General features: G+C 51.7%; 1 protein-coding gene across 3 annotated transcripts in view; it reads left to right on the top strand.

Moving 5' to 3' along the window:
* The window catches only part of LOC147091065 (RPA-related protein RADX-like), a 53,929-nt gene that overhangs the window by 10,115 nt on the left and 23,627 nt on the right, over nt 1-20,187 (top strand). For all 3 annotated transcript variants that reach the window (XM_085977525.1, XM_085977523.1, XM_085977524.1), the window contains exons 3-9: nt 2,164-2,347; nt 6,730-6,838; nt 7,939-8,030; nt 11,905-12,048; nt 15,667-15,780; nt 17,930-18,103; nt 19,574-19,710. In XM_085977525.1, coding sequence (XP_085833651.1) covers nt 2,164-2,347; nt 6,730-6,838; nt 7,939-8,030; nt 11,905-12,048; nt 15,667-15,780; nt 17,930-18,103; nt 19,574-19,710 — 954 coding nt within the window. The remainder of the gene's footprint in view (nt 1-2,163; nt 2,348-6,729; nt 6,839-7,938; nt 8,031-11,904; nt 12,049-15,666; nt 15,781-17,929; nt 18,104-19,573; nt 19,711-20,187) is intronic.

Raw genomic sequence — 20,187 nt, 5'->3', positions numbered from 1 at the left:
CATCCTTCGCGAATCTGAGCTATGATAGTGTGACTCCACTTTGTCCGTGTATTGTCTTTTTGCATTTTTGATGGTTTTTCTTAGCTCGTACTTTGATTTCTTGTACTCATCTATGTCCCCAGAGTTGAATGCGATGGACCGTGTTTTTAGCATAGCACGGACATCGCCATTTACCCATGGTTTCTGGTTGGGAAATGTTCGTACAACAATCCTCGGAACAACGTCATCTATGCACTTGTTTATGAAACTAATGACTGAATCTGTATATGCACGGTGGCATAGTGGTTAGCACTGTTGCCTCACAGCGCCAGGGACCCGGGTTTGAATCCGGCCTCGGGTGACTGTCTGTGTGGAGTTTGCACATTCTCCCCGTGTTTGCGTGGGTTTCCTCCGGGTGCTCCGGTTTCCTCCCACAGTCCAAAGATGTGCGGGTTAGGTTGATTGGCTATGATAAATTGACCCTTAGTGTTAGGGGATTAAATACGTGGGGTTATGTGTGTAGGGGTTACGGGGATCGGGTGGGATATGTGTCGGTGCAGGCTCGATGGGCCGAAATGGCCTCTATCTGCACTGTGGGGTTTCTGTGATTCTGTGATGTGTTGATGTCATTGTCCGAGGCATTCTGGAACATATCCCAGTCAGTGGAATCAAAACAGTCTTGTAACATAGCGCCTGATTGAGCCGACCACCGTTGTAGAGATCTCATCACAGGCTTTTCCTGTTTCAGTTTCTGCCTATAGGTGGGTAGCAGCAGAATGGAGTCGTGATCTGATTTGCCGAAGGGAGGGCGGGGGAGGGCCTTGTATCCATCCCGGAACGGAGTGTAAACGTGATCTAGTGTGTTCTTGGCTCGCGTTGGGCAGGTGATATGCTGATGGTATTTAGGCAGTACTTTCTTCCGATTGGCTTTGTTGAAATCGCCAGCCACGATGAATGCAGCCTCTGGATGGGAAGTTTCAAGCCTGCTAATGATCCCATACAGCTCGTTTAGTGCCCTATTTGCATCGGCCTGTGGTGGAATATACACCGCTGTAATGATCGCGGATGAGAACTCTCTCGGGAGGTAGAAGGGTCGGCATTTGATCATCAGGTGTTCAAGATCGGGTGAACAAGAAGATGTAAGTAGTTCCACGTTGGAACACCAAGAATTGTTGATCATAAAGCATACTCCACCCCCTCTATTCTTCCCCGAGTCCTTTGTTCGGTCCAGCCGGTGAATGTTGAATCCCTCTGGTTGAATGGCCGAAGCCGGTATCGATGGATCAAGCCAAGTCTCAGTGAAAATCAAGACGTTGCAGTTCTTAATGTCTCGCTGGAAGGTGAGCCTCCCCCTGAGTTCGTCCAGCTTATTGTCCAGTGACTGCACATTCGCCAGGAGAATACTCGGAAGGGCGGGGTGGTGTTCACGTCGCCTCAGCTTCACTAATGCACCTGCTCGTCTGCCCCGCTTGCGCCGTCGTTGCTTCCTGATCACAGGAATGAAGTCAGGTAAGCAGGTGGGAGGGTAGATGGTAGTAGCGGCAGAATCCCAGTTCGAAAAATCGGGGGTAGGTCCTATATCTCCGGACGATCTTATGTCCAGAAGTGATTGACGGTCGTAGCGGATAAGCAAAGAAACAGTACTTACAAAATTGTTTAATAATAACAATAAAATAATAAATAAAGTGGAAAGTTGTGGACGAGCTCGTAAAACAGCGGCTACCCTCATGAGCCATACAGGTCGGTTAAACAGCAGAATATTTTTTAAAAAACAACTAAATTACTAATACTAAAACTAGAGTGCTAAATACTAAACAGTAGAATACTAAAAACTAACTACGATATATTAAAATACAACATTAAATACATTAAATACAACGTTAAAATACCAGTTGGGGAGGAGCTCGTAAAACAGCAGCCATACAGGTCGGCGCTGATGTCACAATTTGCTATCGTATTAGTGTTCCCATGCACCTCCTGCCCTCGTCCTTCTAGGTGGAAGAGGTCGCGGGTTTGGGAGGTGCTGCCGAAGAAGCCTTGGCGAGCTGAAGCGAGAGAGAGGGAGGAGCGGAAAAGATTGGAGGAATAAAACCTGACGTCAAATGGTTTCTGTAGCACTTGCAAACTACTTTAAAATGGGTACACTTTTATTTTGTGAGCTCGTTCCTGATTTCTGTCCCATAGGCCAAATTCCTCGTGGCAGATAAATCGGGGTCAGTGACAGTAGTGCTGTGGAACTCCCTGTGTATGGACTGGTACAGACTTCTGGAGCCAGGGATGGTGATCCGTCTGCACAACTACATTGTGAAGGAAAGTTATGCCACACGGATGGGGCAAGACCCTGGAGTTACAAAGGAGCCAGCCCTAGGTACTGTAACAGTGCAGCAAGATATCAGAGGGAATGTGTGTGTCTCGGTTTGCCTTTTAAAAATATTAGCATTGTCACTTCTGTATTGGTACTTTTAGAGTAAAGCTCCCTCTACACTGTCCCATCAAACGCTTCCAGGGCAGGTACAGCACGGGTTAGATACAGGGTAAAGCTCCCTCTACACTGTCCCATCAAACACTCCCAGGACAGGTACAGCACGGGTTAGATACAGAGTAAAGCTCCCTCTACACTGTCCCATCAAACACTCCCAGGACAGGTACAGCACGGGTTAGATACAGAGTAAAGCTCCCTCTACACTGTCCCATCAAACACTCCCAGGGCAGGTACAGCACGGGTTAGATACAGAGTAAAGCTCCCTCTACACTGTCCCATCGATCATTCCCAGGGCAGATACAGCACGGGTTAGATACAGAGTAAAGCTCCCTCTACACTGTCCCATCAAACACTCCCAGGGCAGGTACAGCACAGGTTAGATACAGAGTAAAGCTCCCTCTACACTGTCCCATCAAACACTCCCAGGGCAGGTACAGGACGGGTTAGATACAGAGTAAAGCTCCCTCTACACTGTCCCATCAAACACTCCCAGGGCAGGTACAGCACGGGGTTAGATACAGAGTAAAGCTCCCTCTGCACTGTCCCATCAAACACTCCCAGGGCAGGTACAGCACGGGTTAGATACAGAGTAAAGCTCCCTCTACACTGTCCCATCAAACACTCCCAGGGCAGGTACAGCGCGGGTTAGATACAGAGTAAAGCTCCCTCTACACTGTCCCATCAAACACTCCCAGGGCAGGTACAGCACGGGTTAGATACAGAGTAAAGCTCCCTCTGCACTGTCCCATCAAACACTCCCAGGGCAGGTACAGCACGGGTTAGATACAGAGTAAAGCTCCCTCTACACTGTCCCATCAAACACTCCCAGGGCAGGTACAGCACGGGTTAGATACAGAGTAAAGCTCCTGCTTTGCCCTAACAATTTGCCTCAACCCTATCCTGAAATACGTGCCCCCTATTGTATCATTTTAATGCTTTATTTCAGCCATCCTTGTGAGCATTCAGAGACAGAATAAGAACAAAAGAAATAGGAGCAGGAGTCAGCCATTCGGCCCCTCGAGCCTGCTCCGCCATTCAATAAAATCGTGGCTGATCTTCGACCTCAACTCCACTTTCCCGCCCGATCCCCATATCCCTTGATTCCTTTAGTATCCAAAAATCTATCGTCCTCTGCTTCTGGAATATACTCAACAACTGAGCCTCCACAGCCCTCTGGGGTAGAGAATTCCAAAGATTCACCACCCTCTGAGTGAAGAAATTTCTCCTCATCTCAGTCCAAAATGGCCGACCCCTTATTCTGAGAAGTTGACCCCTGGTTCTAGACTCCCCAGCCCAGGGAAACATCCTCCCTTGTCAAGCTAAATTTTGTATGTTTCAATGAGATCACCTCTCACTCTTCTAAACTCTGGAGAATATAGGCCTAGTCTACTCAATCTCTCCTCATAGGACAATCCCCCCATCCCAGGAATCAGTCTGGTGAACTTTTGTTGCACTCCCTCTAAGGCAAGAATATCTTTATGCCCATTTGGGTGAGATACTAGAGGGCTGGCAGAACCATAACTCAGCAAAGTCAGTGCCTTCAAAAGAGGAGATACTGACATACATTAGAAATCGCAGAGCTGCACACATCCCACTGTCAGTTTTGTCAGAATTTTGTGTTAACTGTTTCCGTTATAACTTCCTGTGAACACATTTAAAGAAAGAAAGAATTTGCATTTCTCCAGCGCCTTTCGCCTCCTCAGGACGTCCCAAAGCACTTCACTACCAATGAAGTACTTTTTGAAACGTAGTCACTGTTTTAATGTAGGAAACGCGGCAGCCAATTTGTGAACAGCAAGCTCCCACAAACAGCAATGTGACAATGTCCAGATCATCTGTTTGAGTGATGATGGTTGAGGGATAAATATTTGCCTAATATTTGATGGGTTGACTGGTGTTTTTGTGACTGGAAGGCTGTTTCCAGTGGGGTTCCGCAGGGCTCAGGACTAGGTCCCTTGCTTTTTGTGGTATATATCAATGATCTAGACTTGAATATAGGGGGTATGATTAAGAAGTTTGCAGATGATACTAAAATCGGCTGTGTGGTTGATACTGAAGAAGGAAGCTGTAGACTGCAGGAAGATATCAATAAATTGGTCAGGTGGGCAGAACAGTGGGAAATTCAATCCGGAGAAGTGTGAGGTAATGCATTTGGGGAGGGCTAACAAGGAAAGGGAATACACATTAAATGGTAGGACTCTGAGTAGTGTAGAGGAATGAAGAGACCTTGGAGTGCATGTCCACAGATCCCTGAAGGTAACAGGCCAGGTAGATAAGATGGTTAAAAAGGCATACGGAATGCTTGCCTTTATTAGCCGTGGCATAGAATACAAGAGCAGGGGGGGTTATGCTTCAACTGTATAAAACACTAGTTAGGCCTCAGCTAGAGTACTGCGTGCAGTTCTGGTCACCACATTACAGGAAAGATGTGATTGCACTAGAGAGGGTACAGAGGAGATTTACGAGGATGTTGCCGGGAGTAGAGAATCTTAGCCATGAGGAAAGATTGGATAGGCTGGGTCTGTTTTCCTTGGAACAGAGGAGGCTGAGGGGAGACCTTATTGAGGTGTATAAAATTATGAGGGGCATAGATAAAGTGGATAGACAGGACCTATTTCCCTTAGCAGAGGGGTCAAAAACCAGGGGGCACAGATTTAAAGTAATTGGTGGAAGGTTTAGAGGGGATTTGAGGGGAAATTTCTTCACCCAGCGGGTTGTGGGGGTCTGGAACTCACTGCCTGAAAGGGTGGTAGAGGCAGGAACTCTAACCACATTTAAAAAGTACTTGAATGTGCACTTGGGATGCTGTAACCTGCAGGGCTACGGACCAAGAGCTGGGAAGTGGGATGAGGCTGGAGAGCTTTGTTGGCCGGCGCGGACACGATGGGCTGAAATGGCCTCCTTCCGTGCTGTAACTTTCTATGATTCTAGGACACCGGGGAGAACACTCCTGCTCTTCGAAATAGCGGCCACGGGATTATTTACGTCCACCTGAGGGGGCAGACTGGGGCCTCGGTTTAATGTCTCACCTGAAAGATGGCACCTCCAACAGTGCAGCACTCCCGCAGTATTGTCAGCCTGGATTGTGTCTCGAGTGGAGCTTGAACTTCTGTTAAAATGAGTTATTAAATGAATTGCCTATGTAATCGTGTCACGGTGTAATTGCACCTTCCCACCAGTGGTAGCGCTATAGCTCTTCAGTTTTCCATCTAGTAGTTCCCCAGTCTGCTTCCTAAATTGTAATCATTTTCATTGTTTAACCTTAAATAATAATAGAAAATCAACATTTTCTATAATCAGAAGGACAGAATACGTGATCTTAAAATGGGCGCTCAATTACATCGACTCTGTCCCAGTTATCTCCTGCCCTGTAACCCCAGTTGATCTGAAAACTACGCTTACTGTTGACTCCGTGGCCTAGAATTTCGCTATCGCCGCGCCAGGTCTTTAGCGCCCGAAATTTAGCGCTCGCCCGGATTCCCGTAGCGCCCGCCTGAAATTCAGTTGCAGCGCCCCAAGACGGAGGCGGGCACTATTGCAGCGTTTGGCCGCCTCGCGTGGGGCGCTGAAAGTCAATTTCAGGCGTCCAGCTGCCGCTGCGCCACCCGATGCGGTGTGGCAGGCTGGGGTACTGCAGGCCTCCTCCTTCTCTTAAGGAGGAGCTGCCTGCAGCCGTGAGATCGCCGCTGGATTCCCCCGGCAAATGAGCCCGGCACCACGGAGAAGTGCCGGGCTCGCGGGGGTCAGAGACCAATGCCGCGGGGGGGTGGTGTGGGAGTCCGGGGAGGAAGGAGCGGCCAAGCGGCCGCCGGGAAAGCGGCCGGCCGCACCTCCACCTTAACGCCCCGGCCTCTCGGAGCTGCAAGGCCCCGTTTTACAAACGCTCCTTGCGCCCGCTACGGGTGAGGCAGCGGCAACTGAATTTGGGCGTTGGGCCAGCATCGCGTTGAAACCGGGGCGCTGCGCACACCGATGACGTCATCGGTGCCGGCGCAGCGCTACCGGCTAACACCACCATTTGCGCTGCACTGAATTCCAGGCTACCAACAGCGCCGGCGCTAAAGACCTCTTTAGGCGCTAAGTGGGCGCTAACACCACTGAATTTCTAGGCCCGTGTGTCTAGCCACGTTAGATCTGACTAGTATTTGTAATTTTTTAATTAAAGTAACGAGTAAAAGAGGCAGAAAAGGGACACTGTGTTGTCGACGACATTTTGTGTATTGTATCACATTTTGACCTATGCTCTTTAACCTTTGCACTGTTTCCAGAGTTGAATTTAAACCCAAGGAACCCTGCGGCTGAAATTACCGTGATCAGTGCCAGGAATGTGCGAGAGGAGTGGCAGCTACCCGCGCTGCCGTACTGCTTTGCCACCAGGTAGCACACACTTCCTGCTCTGTGCGTACCTTGTACAGCAAGCCTAAAGGACCGAGTTGCGTAGTTCATTAACACAGCTAGAATGTACAGTATTGGGTATAGCGCTGTTTGCTTTTCCCTAGCGGGCTAGGTTACAGGCCCCTAGCTGTCCACCCTCCAGTTTCTTTCGATTAGGCACTGCACTTTACAACGTTCCGGACTCGGCATTGGGTTCAACAATTTCGGACCATAACCTCTGGCCCCCAGCTTTTCAGACAGCAGGTGCTGATGCTGCTATTCCCATTTACACCTCTGCTAGACCCATCTTTTGTGTCTTTACTTGTCCCGTTACCACCCCCTTTTTGCCTCGCACCATCCTCCCTTTTGTCATTTAATCTCTCCTGTCTTCCACCCTAAAACAGGAGCAGGAGTCGGCCACTCGGCCCCTCGAGCCGGCTCCGCCATTCAATAAGATCATGGCTGATCTTCGACCTCAACTCCACTTTCCTGCCCGATCCCCATATCCCTCGATTCCCCTCGAGTCCAAAAATCTATCGATCTCAGCCTTGAATATACTCAACGACTGAGCCTCCACAGCCCTCTGGGGCAGAGAATTCCAAAGATTCACCGCCCTCTGAGTGAAGAAATTCCTCCTCATCTCAGTCCTAAATGGCCGACCCCTTATCCTGAGACTGCGACCCCTGGTTCGAGACTTTGACCTCGATATCCAACTTAGATGTTGACGTTTGATTTGCTTTGCTACTACCAAACGAAAGAAGAAGTTCGAGACTCCCAGCCACGGGAAACGGCCTTTCAGCATCTACCCTGTCAATCCCCCTCAGAATCTTATATGCTTCAATGAGATCACCCCTCATTCTTCGAAACTCCAAAGAGTATACTTTCTGATGCTCAGTTTTACGAAGATGAGAAGGACCAATTGTGCTGAAATTATATGAAATCCTCTCTGTTTCACTCAGCGTATGTGTTCTCCAGATTTCAAAGTTTGAAACGTGCGCACGGTGAACCATAGAATCCGGTTTAGACAGACTTGTGTATTCTTACTAAGTTGTACCTAGATTAGATTAGATTAGTAATTAGACCCTGTTTCATTGTTGATGTAGGAGGGAACTGGCGAAGCTTCGTCCTGGAGATCTGTGCGACATCATTGGCCTTGTTACCTTTGTTGGTAGACAGGAGCGCATTCGGAACAAAGGTACGCACAATAACTCTCCCAGGAACCTGTCGCTTTCTGTACCTCACTCCCAGGCACCTGTCGCTTTCTGTACCTCCCAGGCACCTGTCACTTTCTGTACCTCACTCCCAGGCACCTGTCACTCCTGTACCTCACTCCCAGGCACCTGTCACTTTCTGTACCTCACTCCCAGGCACCTGTCACTCCTGTACCTCACTCCCAGGCACCTGTCGCTTTCTGTGCCTCACTCCCAGGCACCTGTCACTCCTGTACCTCACTCCCAGGCACCTGTCACTCCTGTACCTCACTCCCAGGCACCTGTAGCTTTCTGTACCTCACTCCCAGGCACCTGTCACTCCTGTACCTCACTCCCAGGCACCTGTCGCTTTCTGTACCTCCCAGGCACCTGTCGCTTTCTGTACCTCACTCTCGGCACCTGTCACTCTCGGCACCTGTCACTCTCGGCACCTGTCACTCTCGGCACCTGTCACTCTCGGCACCTGTCACTCTCGGCACCTGTCACTCTCGGCACCTGCCACTCTCGGCACCTGCCACTCCCTGTACCTCACTCCCAGGCACCTGTCGCTTTCTGTACCTCACTCCCAGGCACCTGTCACTCCCAGGCACCTGTCACTCCCTGTACCTCACTCCCTGCACCTCACTCTCAGGCACCTGTCACTCCCTGTACCTCACTCCCAGGCACCTGTCACTCCCAGGCACCTGTCACTCCCTGTACCTCACTCTCAGGCACCTGTCACTCCCTGTACCTCACTCCCAGGCACCTGTCACTCCCTGCACCTCACTCTCAGGCACCTGTCACTCCCTGTACCTCACTCCCTGTACCTCACTCCCAGGCACCTGTCACCCCCTGTACCTCACTCCCAGGCACCTGTCACTCCCAGGCACCTGTCACTCCCCCTGTACCTCACTCCCAGGCACCTGTCACTCCCCCTGTACCTCACTCCTAGGCACCTGTCACTCCCAGGCACCTGTCACTCCCAGGCACCTGTCACTCCCAGGCACCTGTCACTCCCCCTGTACCTCACTCCCAGGCACCTGTCACTCCCTGTACCTCACTCCCAGGCACCTGTCACACCCTGTACCTCACTTTCAGGCACCTGTCACTCCCTGTACCTCACTCTCAGGCACCTGTCACTCCCTGTACCTCACTCCCTGTACCTCACTCTCAGGCACCTGTCTCTCCCTGTACCTCACTCCCTGTACCTCACTCCCAGGCACCTGTCACTCCCTGTACCTCACTCCCAGGCACCTGTCACTCTCGGCACCTCACTCCCAGGCACCTGTCACTCTCGGCACCTCACTTCCAGGCACCTGTCACTCCCTGTACCTCACTCCCAGGCACCTGTCACTCCCTGTACCTCACTCCCTGTACCTCACTCCCAGGCACCTGTCACTCCCTGTACCTCAATCCCTGTACCTCACTCCCAGGCACCTGTCACTCCCTGTACCTCACTCCCAGGCACCTGTCACTCCCAGGCACCTGTCACTCCCCCTGTACCTCACTCCCAGGCACCTGTCACTCTCGGCACCTCACTCCCAGGCACCTGTCACTCCCTGTATCTCACTCCCAGGCACCTCTCACTCTTGGCACCTCACTTCCAGGCACCTGCCACTCCCTGTACCTCACTCCCAGGCACCTGTCACTCTCGGCACCTCACTTCCAGGCACCTGTCACTCCCTGTACCTCACTCCCAGGCACCTGTCACTCCCTGCACCTCACTCCCAGGCACCTGTCACTCTCTGTACCTCACTCCCAGGCACCTGTCACTCTCTGTACCTCACTCCCAGGCACCTGTCACTCTCTGTACCTCACTCCCAGGCACCTGTCACTCTCGGCACCTCACTTCCAGGCACCTGTCACTCCCTGTACCTCACTCCCAGGCACCTGTCACTCCCTGCACCTCACTCCCAGGCACCTGTCACTCCCTGTACCTCACTCCCAGGCACCTGTCACTCCCTGTACCTCACTCCCAGGCACCTGTCACTCCCTGTACCTCACTCCCAGGCACCTGTCACTCCCTGTACCTCACTCCCAGGCACCTGTCACTCCCTGTACCTCACTCCCAGGCACCTGTCACTCCCTGTACCTCACTCCCTGTACCTCACTCCCAGGCACCTGTCACTCCCTGTACCTCACTCCCAGGCACCTGTCACTCCCTGTACCTCACTCCCAGGCACCTGTCACTCCCTGTACCTCACCCCCTGCACCTGTCACTCCCTGTACCTCACTCCCAGGCACCTGTCACTCCCTGTACCTCACTCCCAGGCACCTGTCACTCCCTGTACCTCACCCCCTGCACCTGTCACTCCCTGTACCTCACTCCCAGGCACCTGTCACTCCCTGTACCTCACTCCCAGGCACCTGTCACTCCCTGTACCTCACTTCCAGGCACCTGTCACTCCCTGTACCTCACTCCCAGGCACCTGTCACTCCCTGCACCTCACTCCCAGGCACCTGTCACTCCCTGTACCTCACTCCCAGGCACCTGTCACTCCCTGTACCTCACTCCCAGGCACCTGTCACTCCCTGTACCTCACTCCCAGGCACCTGTCACTCCCTGTACCTCACTCCCAGGCACCTGTCACTCCCTGCACCTCACTCCCAGGCACCTGTCACTCCCTGTACCTCACTCCCAGGCACCTGTCACTCCCTGTACCTCACTCCCTGTACCTCACTCCCAGGCACCTGTCACTCCCTGTACCTCACTCCCAGGCACCTGTCACTCCCTGTACCTCACTCCCAGGCACCTGTCACTCCCTGTACCTCACCCCCTGCACCTGTCACTCCCTGTACCTCACTCCCAGGCACCTGTCACTCCCTGTACCTCACTCCCAGGCACCTGTCACTCCCTGTACCTCACTCCCAGGCACCTGTCACTCCCTGTACCTCACTCCCAGGCACCTGTCACTCCCTGTACCTCACCCCCTGCACCTGTCACTCCCTGTACCTCACTCCCAGGCACCTGTCACTCCCTGTACCTCACTCCCAGGCACCTGTCACTCCCTGTACCTCACTCCCAGGCACCTGTCACTCCCTGCACCTCACTCCCAGGCACCTGTCACTCCCTGCACCTCACTCCAAGGCACCTGTCACTCCTGGTTCCTCACTCCTAGACACCTGTTTCTATCTCTGTTCCTCACTCCCAGGCACCTGTTGCTTTCTCTATACCCCACTCCCAGGAATCTGTCACTCCTGGTTCCTCACTCCTAGACACCTGTTTCTATCTCTGTTCCTCACTCACAGGCATCTGTTGTTTTCTCTGTACCCCACTCCCTATAAGTAGAGGCAGAGAGTACAAAAGCAAGTTATGGTGAACCTTAATAAACCCCTCAGCTAGAGTATTGTGTCCAATTCTGGGCATCACAACTTAGGAAGGATGTCAAGGCCTTGGAGAAGGTGCAGAGGAGATTTACTAGAATGGTACCAGGAATGAGGGACTTTGGTTATGTGCAGAGACTGGAGAAGCTGGGGTTATTCTCCTTAGAGCAGAGAAGGTCAAAGGGAGATTTAATAGAACTTTCAAAATTATGAGGGGTTTTGTTAGAGTAAATAAGGAGAAACTGTTTCCAGTGGCAGGAGGGTCGGTAACCAGAGGACACAGAGTGAAGATAATTAGCAAAAGATCCAGGGGAGTTGAGGAGAAATGTTTTTACGCAGCGAGTTGTTGTGATCTGGAATGTACGAGGGCTGTGGGGAAAGAGAGGGGGAGTGGGACTCATTGGACAGCTCTTTCAAAGAGCCGGCACAGGCACGATGGGCCGAATGGCCTCCTTCTGTGTTGTATGATTCTATGATATCGCGCGATGAAATGTTCTTCCACAAGCCTCCACCCTTAGGATGAAGGAAGTTCACTCCAGCTTCACTCCTCTGCAGAGCGCTCCGAGGAATTCCTGGTTTACCGCTGGGTGCACCTGATCGATGGGACGGCACCGGAGCCTTTCGTCCTGAAGCTTTTCTCGACCTCCCAGCCTGAGATCCAGGCTCAGATATCCCCGTGCAGCATAGCGGACAATACCGGTAAGAGGGTTCCCATCGGCTCGGTGTTTGGGGATCTCTGTTAAAAGTAGTGATCCCCATAGTTCATGATATGGTCCTAGGAAGGAAAGAAGACGTGCATTTCTCCAGCGTCTTTCGCCACCTCAGGATGTCCCAAAGCGCTTCACAGTCAATGAAGTACTTTTTTGAAGTGCAGTCACTGTTGTAATGTGGGAAACGCGGCAGTCAATCTGCGCACAGCAAGCTCCCACAAACAGCAATGTGATCATGACCCGATAATCTGTTTTTTTTAGTGATGTTGATTGAGGGATAAATATTGGCCCAAGTCACCGGGGAGAACTCCCCACTCTTTTCTTCGAATAGTGGCCGTGGGATCTTTTCCATTCACCCGAGAAAGCAGACGGGGCCTCGGTTTAACGCCTCATCCGAAAGACGGCACCTCTGACAGTGCAGCTCTCCCTCAGCACTGACACTGGGAGTGTCGGCCTAGATTATGTGCTCAAATCTTGAGTGGGACAAGCCCAACCTTCTGACTCCGAGGCGAGAGTGCTACCCACTGAGCCACGGCCGACACCTACTAAACAATGCAGACCAGGTTTCACCTCCCGCCCACCATTTCTTCTGTGTTAGCAACTGGACGGTGAGTCTCCTGTCCTCACTGGACATACTCACTGCACACATTCCAACACTGGTCACTGCCCTAGTTGAGATGTACTAACTCGCAACAGATTAGCGAATCAAACCTGGTAACTTTCCAGTAAGTAACTGACGTAATAAAACTCACTACGCACTTGGTTCGAGTATAAAGCAAGGCTTTAATCAACTTGTTTCAAAACATGGAGGTCTAGTTATCTTTCACTAGTTCCTTGTCTTACAAAATGTCTCTGACAAGCTGGGCCCACGCCCGAGTATTTATACTCCTTGGACGGCGCCACCAGCTGGCCGTCCAATGTTATTTCATGAGTCTTTCTTCATGGATCATAAGATTCATAACAGTAACTGTGTCCTGTTAATATTTTTAATATTAATAACCAATATTCTCATTCTTGTTTTCAAATCCCTCCCTGGCCTCGCCCCTCCTTATCTTTGTAATCTCCTCCAGCCCGAAAATCCCCCGAGACCTCTGTGCTCCGCCTGTTCTGGCCTTTTGAACATCCCCGATTTTAATCGCCCCACCATTGGCGGCCGTGTCTATACCTGCCTGGGCCCTAAGCTCTGGAATTCCCTCCCTAAACCTCTCCGCCTCTCCACTTCTCTTTCCTCCTTTAAGACGCTCCTTCAAACCTACCTCTTCGGCCAAGCTTTTGGTCAGCTGCCCTAACCCCTCCTTAGATGGCTCAGTGTCAATTTTTGTTGTTGTTGATAACACTCCTGTGAAGCGCCTTGGGCCGTTTTATTACGTTAAAGGCGCTATATAAATGCAAGTTGTTGTTGTCTGAAGATGATTGTGTAAATAATGCATCAGGTTGATACCAGTGCATGCAATGGTACTTCTTCATTCCGTCTGTCTCAAATCACCGCGCTTTGAATTGTAACAGCTGTTGTTGTGTTAGCTCTTCTTCCTCTTAGGCAGTCCCTCGGAACCGAGGATGACTTGCTTCCACACTAAGAATGAGTTCTCAGGTGACGGATGAGTCCAATGCGGGACCTACAGTCTCTGTCACAGGTGGGGCAGATGGTGATTGAAGGGGCGGGTGGGTGGGGTGCTTGGGTTGACGTGCGCTCCTTGCACTCGGCTTCCGCTTGCTCCCAGCGAAGAGACTCGAGGTGTTCAGCGCCTTCCCGGATGCTTCTCCTCCACTTTGTGCGGTCTTGGGCCAGGGATTCCCAGGTGTCAGTGGGGATGTTACACTTTTTCAAGGCGGCTTTGAGGGTGTCCTTGAAGCGTTTCCTCTGCCCATCTGGGGCTCTCTGGCCATGCCGGAGCTCCGAGTAGAGCTCTTGTTTGGGGAGTCTCGTATTGGGCATGTGGACAATGTGACCCGTCCATCGGAGCTGATCGAGCATGGTCAAAGCTTTGATGCTGGGGATGTTGGCCTGAGCAAGAACACCGACGTTGGTGCGCCTATCCTGCCAGTGGATTTGCAGGATCTTGCGGAGGCAGCGTTGGTGGTACCTCTCCAATGCTTTGAGGTGAATTGTAATAGCTGTTGTTGTGTCAGCTACTGCAGCAGTCACTCTGCACCACAAACAGCCGTAAACTGTGAATGGCTGGTTAATCCGTGTTGGTTGAGGGTGGAGTGTTGGCCGGGATATTGGGAGAATGTCCGGGTCTTTTTTGAATGGGCTCCTTAACACCCAGAAAGGCAAACGGGTCCTTGGTTTACCATCATATGAAAGACAGCCTTAAAAGTACAAGAAAGGTTAAGCATAGAAATATAGAACATAGAAAAATAGGAGCAGGAGGCCATTCGGCCCTTCGAGCCTGCTCTGCCATTCAATATGATCATGGCTGATCCACTATCTCAATACCATATTCCCGCTCTCTCCCCATACCCCTTGACGCCTTTTATGTCTAGAAATCTATCGATCTCCTCCTTAAATATATTCAGTGACTTGGCCTTCACAGCCTTCTGTGGTAGAGAATTCCACAGGTTCACCACCCTCTGAGTGAAGACATTTTTCCTCATCTCAGTCCTAAATGTTCTACCCTGTAATCTGAGACTGTGACCCCTCGTTCTAGACCCCCCCAGCCAGGGGAAACATCCTCCCTGCATCCAGTCTGTCTAGCCCTGTCAGAATTTTATACGTTTCAATGAGATCCCCTCTCATTCTTCTAAACTCTAGTGAATACAGGCCGAGTCGACCCAATCTCTCCTCATACGACAGTCCTGCCATCCCAGGAATCAGTCTGGTGAACCTTCGCTGCACTCCCTTTATGGCAAGTGTATCCTTTCTTGGGTAAGGAGACCAAAACTGCACACAGTACTCCAGGTGTGGTCTCACCAAGGCCCTGTACAACTGTAGTAAGACATCCTTGCTCCTGTACTCAAATCCTGACGCATGTCTCCCTATAGCAGCGGATTATTACATTGCCCATTACATGCCATAAAGGGCATTATCAAACCGACAGCGCAACATCCAAATTAATGTGAGCAAAGGTATTGAGGGATATGGGGCAAAGGCGGGTAGATGGGGTTAGGTCACAGATCAGCCATGATCTCATTAAATGGCAGAACAGGCTCGAGGGGCTAAATGGCCTCCTCCTGTTCCTAAGCAATACCACGGGAGATCAGTTAGTATAGTACAAATGTCTTGGGTCTGGCACGTGTCTGTCACATTCCAGGCGTCATGCTCGAGATGCCACACTTTGGCCCTTTCCATTTCAAAGAGCAGGAAAGCCATTCGATGAGCTGAAGCCTGACAGGTACAATAGTTAGAAATGCTTTCTGATTGGCTGCAGCTAAAGTTACCCCGATTTGCCTGTTTCAAACACTTCCCCACAAGGAATACGTGAGGGGCATCCTTAAAGGGACAGGCCCGCTTGACCGTTGACCATCACCACCCTGCTCTATCCAGGAGCGTCACCACGGGAGCACCTCAAGTTTATAGTAAATATGATTCTCTGGCAAATAATAGTGATTCAACTAAAATAAAGACAAATGCTCTATAAAGTGTTCTCTTTTTTTTTCATTTCAGTGACCTTTCTCGTGTGTACGAATGTCAGGGTGGAATGCAGAGTGAGCGATCCCAGCGGGCAGACGACATTCCCTTACCTGCTCAGCACCGAGTACAGCCAGGTATATGTCAATGGTACGTACACTGGCCAGAGGCCTGGTAGGTGGGCACTGCTGTATGTAGGGCGGGGAAGCAACAGGGCATGGGTTGAGACTGCACAAAGGAGGGGCCCTGCTCCCACATGATTCTTCTCGGCTGGAGGGTATGGTGGGGGGTGGGGGGGGCGCATCGTGCATGATATTGAGGGAGCGAGAGGAAGGTGGCCACAAAAAATATAAGCCGTCAGAGATTGACAGATTTTTGTTGGGTAAATGTAAATGTGCTGGAAGCAGTTCAGAGAAGGTTTACTAGACTAATACCTGGAATGGGCGGGTTGTCTTATGGGGAAAGGTTGGACAGGCTAGGCTTGTATCCGCTGGAGTTTAGAAGAGTAAGAGGTGACTTGATTGAAACATATAAGATCCTGAGGGGGTCTGGACAGGGTGGATGTGGAGAGGATGTTTCCTCTTGTGGGAGAATCTAGAACTAGGGGTCACTGTTTAAAAACAAGGGGTCGCCCATTTAAGACAGAGATGAGGAGAAATGTTTTCTCAAAGGGTCGTGAGTCTTTGGAACTCTCTTCCTCAGAGGGCGGTGGAAGCAGAGTCTTTGAATATTTTTAAGGCAGAGGTAGATAGATTCTTGGTGAGCAAGGGGGTGAAAGGTTATCGGGGGGTAGGCGGGAATGTGGAGTAATCGGATCAGCCATGATCTTATTGAATGGCGGAGCAGGCTCGAGGGGCCGAGTGGCCGACTCCTGCTCCTAATTCGTATGTCTGTATGTACGTATTGGGGGGGGGGCATAGTGCATGATATTGAGGGAGCGAGAGGAAGGTGGCCACCAAAAATATAAGACGTCTGAGATTGACAGATTTTTGTTGGGTAAGGGTACTCAGGGTTACGGAACCAAGGCGGGTTGACGGAGTTAAGATACAGATCAGCCATGGTCTCCATTGAATGGTGGAACAGGCTCGAGGGGCTGAATGGCCTCCTCCTGTTACTATGTCACTCCCCCGATGTAGGTTTATTCAGTGAGCAGCTGAACCGAGAATCTGGATCAATCGATACCTTTAAAAGGGAGCCTGATCAGGAAAGGCGCTTAAGGATTGCGGAGATTATAACTTTTTTTTGGGAAGTAGTTTGGTGCTCTTTAGAGCGGGGGATGGACAGGTGGAGGTGGGGAGGGGGCTGCCCCACAATAGAAGAATTATTCACAGACTCTGGATGGAGGAGGCCTGATCTTCTGCAATTTCTGTTCCTCTAAGATTCTTCCCCATAAGTTACAAACTTGCCTCGATGCTGGGAGCCCCGTGGGGTGCATTTCTCTCGTGTGAGTCCAGACCCTGAGTATCATCAGGCTATTCGACTGTAAGGGCACACACAGCCGATCCCAGACCTGTCTACAGAAGCCTGGTTACCACCTGGGGCCGTAGGACAGTGATCGGGAGCAGGAAGCTTGTCTCCATTTCTTTTTTAGGCCAATTGAGGTAACAAGTAGCTGCCCCGACTTGAGATCAGTTGAGAGCACAGGCTGGCGAATGAGCCCGGGACTTGGTGGACTGAGAACATAAGACGTAGGAGCAGGAGTCGGCCATTGGGCCCTCGAGCCGGCTCCGCCATTCAATAAGATCATGGCTGATCTGATCTTGGCCTCAACTCCACTTCCCTGCCCACTCCCCGTAACCCTCGACTCCCCTGGAGTTCAAATATCTGTCAATCTCCACCTTAAATATATTCAATGACCCAGCTTCCACAGCTCTCCGGGGAAGAGAATTTCAAAGATTCTCGACCCTCTGAGAGAAGAAATTCCTCCTCATTTCCAATTTAAAAGGGTGTCCCCTTATCCTGAAACTATGCCCCCTCGTTCTAGATTCCCCCACGAGGGGAAACATCCTCTCTGCATCTACCCTGTCGAGCCCCTTCAGAATCTTATATGTTTCAATAAGATCCCCTCTCATTCTTCTAAACTCCAGTGAGTATAGGCCCAACCTGCTCGACCTGTTAACCTCAGTACCGCACCGGGCATTATCATTATCCACCCGGCAGGGAGCGAGACATGAAGTGTGAGCGCAATAACAGTTCCCCGTGGCCTCTGAGCATCTTTCAGGCGCGTAGAAATCATTCACTGCCTTCAAACCCCACTCTCGGGCTTAATTTGTTTTTAATTTTCCCCATCCCCCTTCAGGGTATCACCAAGGGAAATTGTACGTGAAGAACCCAAAGGTGAAAGAGTTTATTCGCTGGATACGATCTGCTAAGGATAAGGAAAGGGACAGACTGAGCCGCACCCAGATTGGTGGATCTTACAGCTTTCCTCCTCTCCCTACCAGCGAGCGGGACTATCGACATGAAATACTCGGTGAGGAAAACGCAACCGATGGCTTGCTTCACGTCTGCTGTTGTGTATTTATTTTATCCTCTGTGATTTGCCCGACTCTGCGGCTCTGCGCCTTGCCTCGGAGTCACAAGGTCGTGGGTTCAAGTCCCACTCCAGAGACTTGAGCCCATAATCCAGGCTGACACTCCTAGTGCAGTACTGAGGGAGCGCCGCACTGTCGGAGGGGCAGTACTGAGGGAGCGCCGCACTGTCGGAGGGGCAGTACTGAGGGATAGCTGCACTGTCAGAGGGGCAGTACTGAGGGAGCGCCGCACTGTCGGAGGGGCAGTACTGAGGGAGCGCCGCACTGTCGGAAGGGCAGTACTGAGGGAGCGCCGCACTGTCGGAGGGGCAGTACTGAGGGAGCGCCGCACTGTCGGAGGGGCAGTACTGAGGGAGCGCCGCACTGTCGGAGGGGCAGTACTGAGGGAGCGCCGCACTGTCGGAGGGGCAGTACTGAGGGAGCGCCGCACTGTCGGAGGGGCAGTACTGAGGGAGCGCCACACTGTCGGAGGGGCAGTACTGAGGGAGCGCTGCTCTGTCGGAGGGGCAGTACTGAGGGAGCGCCACACTGTTGGAGGGGCAGTACTGAGGGAGCGCCGCACTGTCGGAGGGGCAGTACTGAGGGAGCGCCGCACTGTCGGAGGGGCAGTACTGAGGGAGCGCCGCACTGTCGGAGGGGCAGTACTGAGGGAGCGCTGCTCTGTCGGAGGGGCAGTACTGAGGGAGCGCCGCACTGTCGGAGGGGCAGTACTGAGGGAGCGCCGCACTGTCGGAGGGGCAGTACTGAGGGAGCGCCGCACTGTCGGAGGGGCAGTACTGAGGGAGCGCCGCACTGTCGGAGGGGCAGTACTGAGGGAGCGCCGCACTGTCGGAGGGGCAGTACTGAGGGAGCGCCGCACTGTCGGAGGGGCAGTACTGCGGGAGCGCCGCACTGTCGGAGGGGCAGTACTGAGGGAGCACCGCACTGTCGGAGGGGCAGTACTGAGGGAGTGCCGCACTGTCGGAGGGGCAGTACTGAGGGAGCGCCGCACTGTCTGATGAGACGTTAAACCGAGGCCCCGTCTGCTCTCTCAGCTGGATGTAAAAGATCCCATGGCACTATTCAGAGAAGAGCAGGGGATTTCTCCCCAGTGTCCTGGTGCCAATATTTATCCCTCAATCAACATCATTAAAACAGATTATCTTATTGCTGTTTGAAGACACTATATTAATGCAATTCCTTCTTTGCTCTCTCCCTGAGTAAATAGGAATAATTCATTCCCATCTGACTCTTGCGCCTTTGTGTCTGCTCCTGTACATGTACAGTACACACTGGGTAAAAGTAGACCATTCCCTCTCCTCTGGTATCTGTACCGAGGAAACCGGCAGTGTCGTCAGGAGAGGAACGAGGGAAATTGGGATTTCTTCGAGTATTTTTTTTAAACCAAAAAGGAATGATTTCTTTCCCAGATGGACATGCCTTGACCACCATGTCTGAACTGAAGCAGCTCCTGGACCAGCTGGAGTACAGAGAGTACAGGCAGGTCACTGTCCAGGGACGGATCATATCTGTGAAATACGAGCCACTGGCTGGAGTGCATGGAGAGGTAACGGAGCTGGCTAAATAGCGGTTTGGCAATGGGGTTTGTGGCTACTGGTGTGGACTGAGAATGGGATACTGTACAGAACCCATTAGCTTATGTGGTGTGGGGAGAGGAGGAATTACGTGCCTGTGTGTGCTCCCAGACATGCTTTATGTATGGAGGAATCATTAGGGCAGGAATACCCAATGTAAAGACGTATAATGTCATCCGTGGCTCAGTGGGCAGCACTCTATTGCCTCCGAGTCATAAGGTCGTGGGTTCAAGTCCCACTCCAGAGTCTTGAGCCCATAATCCAGGCTGACACTCCCAGTGCAGTACTGCGGGAGCGCCGCACTGTCGGAGGGGCCGTCTTTCAAATCAGACGTTAAACCGAGGCCCCCGTCTGCTCTCTCAGGTGGACGTAAAAGATCCCACGGCCACTATTTTGAAGAAGAGCAGGGGGGGAGTTCTCCCCGGTGTCCTGGGGCTAATATTTATCCC

The sequence above is a fragment of the Somniosus microcephalus genome, unplaced genomic scaffold, assembly GCF_052327205.1.
Source record: "Somniosus microcephalus isolate GS21.2 unplaced genomic scaffold, FLI_Smic_1.0 unresolved_chr4, whole genome shotgun sequence".
Classification (NCBI taxonomy): domain Eukaryota; kingdom Metazoa; phylum Chordata; class Chondrichthyes; order Squaliformes; family Somniosidae; genus Somniosus; species Somniosus microcephalus.
This window is presented reverse-complemented; position numbering and strand designations above follow the sequence as displayed.